Consider the following 9,544-nt stretch of genomic DNA (forward strand, 5'->3'; position numbering starts at 1 on the left):
GGATGGCCTGGCAACCTATAAGCATGCTCTTGGGATGCTGAAAGGTACCCCAGATACAGCCTGTACACTCTCAAGCAGAATTTACATCTGTGCTCCTGTAGGCCATCCTCACCATAACCTCACTGTGACCAAGGCCGGTTTCAGGATTTGCCAGTCCATGCCATTCATGGGAGTGTCATGCGATGGCTATGTGTCCTGTGACTGCTGTGGTGAGGGTGTGCTAGAAGTGAAGTGCCCTTACAGGTGGGGGCAACAAACTTCTAGTGGATGGCAAGAGTGGCTGGAAGACAGAAACGGACACCTGGAAAGCTTGTCAGCTTTAAAGAGGGACCATGCATATTTCACACAGGTAAGCCATACGTTTCATGACTTTTGAAATTACTTTTCATTACTACTGTAGTTGTGCCCATGTGCCATTGCTAACCGACTAAGTTGCTAACAGGTTAGTAACTGTGGTTTTGTGAAAGGCACCCCTGGTCAGTTACAGAAACAGAGTTGTCAGTGCATGCACAATCTTCGTAGGTCCAGATGCAGATGCTCGTCACTCGGCGATCATACGCCGATTTCATAACGTGGACACCTCAGATGTGCCTCATATTCAGAGTTGCAAGAGATGAGGAGTTCATCAATAATGCAGTCAGCAGCATTAAAAGGTTTTGGTTAGAGCATATCTCTCCAAAATTAAAGGAATTGAAGGATGCACAGGTAAATGGTTTCATCTGCCAAATGACTGTAAACAAGTAAGGTCATTCCAATTGGAAGTAGCTCATTTATACATTTATTTAATTTCTATTCATGTTTTTATAACTGACGTAGCACACTGTGACTTGTAAACCTGGTTACAATATCAAAACAATGTAGTGTTAGGGTAACTGCAATAATGTCCAGCGTTTTCAGTGTCTACAATCAATGTCATATTTTCAAAGTTAACATAGTACAGTTATAGCATGTGTTAATGTCAAGACACTGTATGTACATTTTTCTGTCAAGGAGGCTGAGCACAGGCCATTAGATGTAGGTGAAAATGGAAGAATAACCGTGTGCAGAGAAGGAGGTAGTGGAGCAGACCAGTCAGGGGGCAGAGAAGGAGATGGTGGTGTTGGTCCGTCAGGGGTGAGAGGAGAAGGAGGTGGAGGAGGTCCGTCAGGGTGCAGAGGAGGAAGAGGAGGCCCTTCAGGGTGCAGAGGAGGAAGAGGAGGCCCTTCAGGGTGCAGAGGAGGAAGAGGAGGTCCGTCAGGGTGCAGAGGAGGAAGAGGAGGTCCATCAGGTAGCAGAGGAGGAGGAGGAGGCCCTTCAGGCTGCAGAGGAAGAGGAGGTCCGTCAGGTAGCAGAGGAGGAAGAGAAGGCCCTTCAGAGTGCAGAGGAGGAGGAGGAGGCCCTTCAGGCTGCAGAGGAGGAGGAGGTCCGTCAGGTAGCAGAGGAGGAAGAGAAGGCCCTTCAGAGTGCAGAGGAGGAGGAGGAGGCCCTTCAGGGTGCAGAGGAGGAAGAGGAGGCCCGTCAGGTAGCAGAGGAGGAAGAGAAGGCCCTTCAGAGTGCAGAGGAGGAGGAGGAGGCCTGTCAGGTAACAGAGGAGGCCCTTCAGGGTGCGGAGGAGGAGGAGGAGGCCCTTCTGGGTTCCATTAGACACTTCTGGATAAAGACAATGAAGAACGGGTACAAATAGAATGCAAGAATGACATTGTACACTAGCTGATAAAAATGTGGTTAATTTGTTGCATCCTTACTGTATGATTTAATAACGGTTGTACATAACACTGCCAGACATGTTCACTAATGCTGCACAGACATGCACAATTCTGTCAATCATGGCCTCTTCTCTGTTATTTCGCTCATCCATCAGGCTTTTCACCAGGCGCATAGGAAGTGGCCCATCAAGGATATGGTACCGGTTCTTCAGGGCACCAATCACTCTCTCTGTGGGGAACATATCAGTTGTGTAATCACCTGTTACTTTGGAATTTTAATAAAAAAACAAATAAAAAAAACTCAAAAATAGTTCACGACTGACTCCTTATGTATTCATAGTTCATAATGAACAGCTGACTCAATAACACTAACCAATGTGAATTCTGATGTTGGATGCCACACGAGAATATGCTACATCTTCTGCAGACAACTGTTTTCGACCACGGGTGAAAGATGGTGTAATCAGCTCAGCACCCAAAATGGCAAAGTCATCCTTTAATGTGAAACCTCTATCTGCAAGAATCTAAACAATGTTTGGATATACAGTACCTGTATTATATGGACATATTGAGTTACAAAGTATGGGAGCTGAGTGTGAAAGTGTCGCTACAGTGTAGGCTTTCATAAGACATAACATTTTAAATTTTAAATTTACAACTTACTTGATCTCCAATGTAATGGTACCTTGAAGACAGAAAATCAGAAGACCTCACAATATGTACATCTGAGGCTCTGCCACCCCAGCCTTTGGAGAGGTAGGTGATCGCTCCTGATGGGTGACAGGCAATGAAGTATTTCACAGTGGTCCAGTTTTTATATCTTGAGTATGTAATTGCTCTTGCAGCTGGTTTTCAGCTGCTTGGAATGTTCAATTCGTATCTCAAAGCAGTCTACTATACTGGTAAGTCTGGGATAATGAAGCAGAACCTCAGCAGGAACTGTACTCCTGATACACTCCCTGTGTGGCCAGGCAATCAAAAAAGAGATTTTGGCATACATTAAATCCAGCCAACGGGAGAATATACCAAGGAAGGTGCTGCGTGCTACATTTAGGATATAGCACATCAGGTCTGTTGATGGATTTTGTCGTAATTTCAATAATGTTATGAATAGCTGATCCTGCGTTGACAGCTTGCATCGAGGATGTCGCAGCACAAATTGTACGAGGAACTGATGCAAAGTCTCAAACAATGTCCATGACAGGCCTGTCATTTCTTTGCATTTCTCATCATTTCCCTTGACGCTGTTTGCTGAAAATCTCACTCTTTCTAGCTCCATCACCACATCAAGTCTTTCCTGTCTGGCTTCATCCCGCTCTCTCCTTAAATTCATGATCTCCTCATGGAGCTGCTCTAGCTCACCATGATGGTGACATGGAGGCATGGTAGATTCAACCAATAGTTCATTTTCCGTGGGAAGAACCGACGGTGTTTGTTGACTCTCTATAGGCACAGGATCGTGTTCACTTGTTTGTTGACTCTCTATAGGCACAGGATCCAGCTCGTGTTCACTTGTTTGTTGACTCTCTATAGGCACAGGATCGGTATCCAACTCGTGTTCACTTGTTTGTTGACTCTCTATAGCCACAGGATCGGTATCCATCTCCGGAGTCTCTGGTGTGGAGACTTGTTGAGACACTTCTCGTTCAAGTTTTTTACGAGAGCGATTTATAAGTCTCTGCAGTCTATTTAATTTCAATGCCGATTGTGTTCTTCTTTTTGGAAACACTGATGGTATGTAATCCGGGTGATCTTCCCTATCACTTTTTAAACCTACAGCAAAACAAACAAACGAACAAACGAATGAATATGGGGGGGGGGGGGGGGGGGGTGCTAAGTGTTTCTTAGCAGACACGTTATCATGCTAGTTGTTTATGTTCGACCCTACATAGTTTTTGCTTAAGGTAGAATGATGAGACTAAGTATTTGCATGGCAATTGCTGAAACAACCTTAGCAGCTACACAGTTTTGATAACGTTAGTAATGGACAAAATGTGAACGTAGCTTACCTGTGATGAAATGCCGACTGCATACATAGACATGCCTACTCTTTGGATCCCACAATTTCCCTTTATCATCCTCTCGCCGTATGGCTTGAAGCCATTTAATCCTTCTTTCCGGCTCTGTTTCGATGTTAGGAAGGATGTAGAACTTCAGATAATAATTTTTTTGTTTGTTGGCGGTACAGAACACAACGCAGCAACTTTTAGGCATTATTGTGCCATGTATTTCAATGGGCGCCAAGGCAATGTTTTCCCCCACAGGCTAAATTCGCATCACGTGACGGGGCGTTCCAAGGGGCGTTCCCAAACTAACCGTCTGTATCTATCATTCGTGTCAGACCGTGTTGTTGATAGTCTGTGGTTGTTTCATTAAGACGTACAGCACGTTCGAGTTATCTGTTCATTTATTTGTGTTGATTTGTGTTGTTTGAGGTAAAAACTCTGGAAGAGTTCTTGAACAAACCTTAAGCAAACTTGACTTTCAACTAAAATGCTCTAAAAGTGAATGGGTGGCACTTCTATTCATTTAATAGGTAGCCTATATGTTTGCGCCTCCGAAAATGAACAGTCTGCCGACAATGAACAGTCTGGTTTCAATTACACAGTAGCCAGGATTTCAGGCCGCATTTTACAGGCTACCGTGGCTACTTTCTAAAAAATTTTTATTCATTTAGGGAGAAGCATCTTATAGGGTCTAGCTACATCGGAGGGAGGGAGATAGAGAGCTATGCTGAGCAGAAAGATATTCTCCGTTTTGTGAATGTGTATGATATGTTTGCGATGTCTGCTGAAAAAAAGCTATAGGCCTATTGTTTCTACAATTTAAGCTAACGTCTACGTGAATTCGAGATTCAGCATTGAGACACACATTTTCACTGATTAGTAGAAGAGAACTGTAGCCCACTGGTTAGAGCTTCGGCCTCATAATTAAAGGATTGCTGGTTCGATCCCCGACCTGTTCATGGCGGAAGTTCTTTTAAGCAAGGCATCAATAAATATAGGCTATATTCTATTTTTTCTATTCACACAACTAGAACTACACACACGCTGGCGAATTCGAACATTCTGAAACGCGCATATGCGGCGAAACATGATTGCGCATTCTTCCACGAGTTGCCTAATTAGCCAGCCTACAGCCTAGCCTATGCACAGAGAGAGGCGGTGGGGGTGGGGAGGCAGTTAATTGTCCTCGATGCCGCGGTGATGTCTGTAGTAGCCTAGCCTAGACGAGTGTATGGGGGAGGGGGAATGATCGGTTTCATCATCCAAAACCTAAATGAGGCTGCAGCCGCCAAAGTTTTCATGACTGATAATGGCTTTAGTTGCCACTTCATGTCTAGATGTCTATATTGTACTAGATCTCAACACACAATGTTATTGTATTGTTTTGGACAACGTTCTGCACGTTTCACTTCAATGTAGACTGCATGCGTTGTGAACAGCGCAGCAATCTCTGGAAAGGAAACGGTGGAAGTCGCAGTAGCCTAATAGCCTATCGTGTTCAATGTTGTAAGTTCGTCTGTTCCAGAATATTTGGTTCATATCATCAATCTTTGGCTTTGGTGTTTGTGCAACCGGGCCCTGAAGATTTAACAAAAGGCTGACTAGCCCTACGTAGGAATTAGGAAAGTATGTAAGGCGAGATCAAGATTAGGCTACGTTGTTTGCTTCTTTCCCCCATGTCAACTCACTGTGTGAGTCCTGTGTATCGTAGCAACGAGCAGTGTGTCCAGTGGGAAAATCTCATGTAGCCTAGGCCTAATTTCTAGGCTCGTTTATTTTTCGCGTGTCTCTGTGATAGACTTTTTGCATCTAAAAATAATTATAACTGGCTTAGTCAAAGTTTGTCAGATGGCGGCTCAATTTGGCTCAGAAAATTATTGGCTGGCGAAATTAGTTTTCGTTAATGGTAAACAGTATTGTGATCCATCCGTTTATTTCAGATAGTTTGTTATTAAAAACCATTAACAAAAAAATAATTGTTCGTCGACGTTGAAAAACAGTCAGCGAATTCAGTCTATATGAGCTACATTTTTTCGCTCGTGCCAAGTAGCGAACCCAGGTCTCCTGCGTAGTAGTCGAGAGAGTTAACAATGCGCCACTGAATGAATGTACCGCTATCAATTGGAAAGAGATTTCTTTGTCCAGCAAATAGCCTATGTAAGAAAATGCTTATACATTAGACTGAGCTTTAAAAGATAGGCTACAAATAGAAGATAAGATACAACTATGAATGTACGTAGGCATACGCACCCTACGTAGCCTACATAAATAGGCTTCGACGAATTTCAGCTGAAAATATTTTTTACACACGTAGACCTGCCTAATAGAACAACGTCGCAGAACAACGTTTTCAAAACAAACTCGCATTTTACCACTGTAAATTGCCTCCATAGACTATGCCATGTAAATGAAAAATAGTTATTAAAATAAATCACATATATAATACATATTGCACATATATAAACTATATGTTTTATGGTAAAATATTATTCTCATGCCCGACTGACAGGAAATCCTTGCGACATCTGCTGTGAGAAAAGAGAATAGCAGCCTGGACAAACATGGCCGAACGCGAGACAACATAGTGTTGTCACTTGTCACATAAGTGAGCGCAAAATAGCTCTAAACTAGCTTGTACCGGTGTGCTTTTCATCATGTAAAAATTCTGGGTGACAAAACATGCGTATTTAGGAAAAGTCGTGAACGTAGGGTCCTGGAATTGAATCGAGTGAAAAGATTTTTTTTTTTGGTAATCCCGGCCGTTCTAGGTATATCTAGGTCAAACCTACACGGCGCTTCTAGTAATACGCGTCAGCGGTCAAATGACCGGCGCTTGGCGCTTCTAGTGTTAAATTATCACATATTACACAATAAATAATTATGTTCTAATTAATACTGCAGTGTTTGTTGTTAATGTATCTAAATGCTACGTTTAGGCTAATTTCAAATACATATTGAACAGGTTGGTAAAGCAAATTTGCTGCTGGCAGGTCTGCTGATCATGGATCAATGTTTGTCCAGGGTGGTCCAAGTATCAGTTGGTAGAAATGTTTAGGTTTGAAACCAATTTATCCAACGTTGGCCCAACCATACCTATATAATACCCTGTCAACCTGCTGCCGACCTAAACTCAACTTATCCAACGTTGGCCCAACCATATCTTCATAATACCCTTCCAATCTTCTGCCAACCAAAAAAACTAATTATCCAAGGTTGCGCCAACGTTGGCCCAACCATATCTTCATAATACCATTCCAACCTTCTGCCAACCAAAAAACAGCTTATACAACGTTGGGCCAACGTTGGCCCAACCATATTTTCATAATACCATTCCAACCTCCTGCCAACCAAAACCCAACCTATCCAACGTTGGGCCAACGTTGGCCCACCGGACAAAATTACGTTGGCCCAACGTCAGCGCCCAACGTTGGCCCAACACAACTTCTGACGTTGGCCCAACGTCAGCTTGCTACCTGGGTAGCCTCTAGGTAGTATCCCCCAGTCAACCTAGGATCGCTGCTGGTGGTGTAAGCCAGATCATCTTCCTGGAGAAGCCATCTAGGCAGCCATTGACACACATGCCATATGGCTTCAGTTTGTCATAACTGTCCAAATGCCAAATGAAATTTTGGCAAAATAATGGCGATGCCGGAGACGTCCCGCCTGCCTTTGCCTGACACCCCTTGGATCCAGCTCCCTCAGGACCAACCGCACGTCCTCCTTCCTCAAAAAAAGAAACAAGTTTTGTATATGTTCATGAATGAACTTTTTTTTTTTCAAGCTGTCTTGCAGTTGTTTTTTCTTTCTCTGTGGCGAAGATGAAGCAAAGAGGATCCATGAAACAACCCTCTTTACAACACATGACCTGATTGCGCAGTCCTAACTGGCCAGAGACCCAACTCGGAGCGTCCGCATCCCGACCGGTATGTGTACGTTGTTTTCATTGAGGCTACGTTTCTAAAACGAAGCTCATATTTTATGAATTGTAAATTAGGGCTGTTCTCTCCAATTCGCTCTGCTTAAAAAAACAGATTTTTTTTTAATATCCCATCAAATACTTAGTGGTTTTATATTCTCATGCATGGCCAGACACTGATTTCTCTCCTTAGCTTTGAGTATCATCTTTGTTTTAAAAGCTGAGCTTTTTTTACTCCAGTGACATTTTCTAATTTACTTGTGGTAGTTTCAAATGGTGTACACTAAGTGGTTTTTGCCATGCTATGTCACCATTACAATTTATTTAGCTTCTAAACAAATCTGTGAGCGTTTTAATCAGAGATAAAGCTGCCCTATGTATGTTGAACTGTGAGTAAAGTATGTGCACTTGCCTAACCCAACTCTTCTGTCAGTACCCTTCGTTTTTAGGATAAAGAAGGAACAGTTATTGGAATTGTTGCCAAGTTTTAAATGCCATTTGTTGTATTCTTCACTTTCAAAGTTGAACTCCACGCGGAAAATGCGCCCTTGTTTTCATGAACACAATGTAGCGTACCTCACCTTTCACAACACACGCGTCTCCAACCCGGGTTAGGGAGCTTTAAGTAGGTTACTTTGGCCGGTTGCTTTCGCTTACGGCCATACTACGCTGAACACGCCCGATCTCGTCCTATCTCGGAAGCTAAGCAACGTCGGGCCTGGTTAGTACTTGGATGGGAGACCGCCTGGGAATACCAGGTGCCGTAAGCTTTTCTCTCCATCAGCCAGTGACACTTTTTTTTTTTCAAGCTGTCTGTCTGTGCGTGCCTGCTCCCTAGTACGTAGACGTTCCAACCCCTTTGAATATTTGCTTCCTCCGTTTGAAAGCAAAATAAATAAATAAATAAATAAATAAATAAATAAATGCATAGGTAGGAAATATAGGCTAAGCCAGCAACAGGTCGAAAAAAATTGCACGAGTTGACTGTCAACAGCTGGCGGATTGGGGGAGTTTTAGTGCTTGTTTTCATCTGGAATGTTTAGCTTATTTTTTGGGGTGACAGCTTTGTTTTCTATGTCCCTATAGTTTTCACCGTGTTGTACAATTCCCGGTCTCGCTGTGTTCATTCGCCCAAGAGCTGCAAAGTAATTTTTTCAACACTGTCTGAGTATGGAAAATAGCCTATAGTCTGCATGGCCTTCGACATCCCAGATATTGTAGTGTTTTCCTGAACAACTGTAGGTTACTCGTTTCAGGATGTCCAAGTAGAGCGAGTGACCAAAGTTCCTGTTTTTACGCACAGCGAATTGATATATGAAAAGCTAATATCAGCGTGCTTCATGAAGTTTTGCTTGACAGCAGTTGCTACTACCAGAGACGGTTGAAAAAGCTTTGAGGCAGTCAGATTGCCTTCTTGGATGATACAGTAGGAGGGTGCTCACTGCTGGGTGGGAATTCGGCTATTTGTCTGGAGGTGGTATACCCATTTATCTTAGCCAGACTACATTTAGCCTAGTCCACTCCTTGACACAATTATTTCCAAGTGTCTTTATGCAACTGCAGTAAAATCCACGTATGTGTGTGTAGGCCTATGCTGTTTAGATGTGTTCATATCTCCTTACTTATATTATATGTTCATGAATGTTTGCTTGACACCTGAAGTTTAGTCAAAGGAATAAGTAGTGAGAGCTGATATTAGGCCTACCTCTCCAAGCTGTGAGTCCTCCAAGCAGCCTACAATACTTAGTGAAAAGAGTTATGGTTGGTTGCGATTAAGAGTATGTGGAAGTGATGTATAATAAAGCTAAACAACCTATTAACTCTCAGACTTGTTTTTTTCCCCCAGATGGCTGGAGACAAGTACGTGCAACTGGGGTGGAAGCAACCAACTGCAACCGACATCAAATATGAAGTTGTTTGAGACATTTCTAAATAAA

At 43.0% G+C, this 9,544-nt stretch overlaps 1 protein-coding gene and 1 non-coding gene across 2 annotated transcripts; one reads left to right on the forward strand and one right to left on the reverse strand.

The window, feature by feature from the left end:
• Positions 1–2,499: 2,499 nt before the first annotated feature.
• On the reverse strand, positions 2,500–4,782 carry LOC134080923 (uncharacterized). The gene is made up of 2 exons (XM_062537536.1): positions 3,695–4,782; positions 2,500–3,458 (listed from the first exon to the last, which is right to left on the reverse strand). The coding sequence occupies exons 1-2, from the start codon at positions 3,897–3,899 to the stop codon at positions 2,500–2,502; spliced, it is 1,164 nt and encodes a 387-aa protein (XP_062393520.1). The 5' UTR covers positions 3,900–4,782.
• A 3,476-nt stretch (positions 4,783–8,258) lies between these two features.
• Positions 8,259–8,377, forward strand: LOC134081062 (5S ribosomal RNA). Its single transcript, XR_009939383.1, has one exon. It is a non-coding gene; the product is annotated as a 5S ribosomal RNA (ribosomal RNA).
• Positions 8,378–9,544: the final 1,167 nt, after the last annotated feature.

The sequence above is a fragment of the Sardina pilchardus genome, chromosome 5, assembly GCF_963854185.1.
Source record: "Sardina pilchardus chromosome 5, fSarPil1.1, whole genome shotgun sequence".
In the NCBI taxonomy this organism is placed as follows: domain Eukaryota; kingdom Metazoa; phylum Chordata; class Actinopteri; order Clupeiformes; family Clupeidae; genus Sardina; species Sardina pilchardus.

Excerpts from the sequence above, each read along its gene's own strand:
- LOC134080923 (XM_062537536.1), bottom strand. The coding sequence starts at position 3,899 with ATGCCTAAAAGTTGCTGCGTTGTGTTCTGTACCGCCAACAAACAAAAA. Across the intron at positions 3,459-3,694 it reads CAGTCGGCATTTCATCACAG|GTTTAAAAAGTGATAGGGAA; the intron begins GTAAGCTACGTT and ends GTTTTGCTGTAG.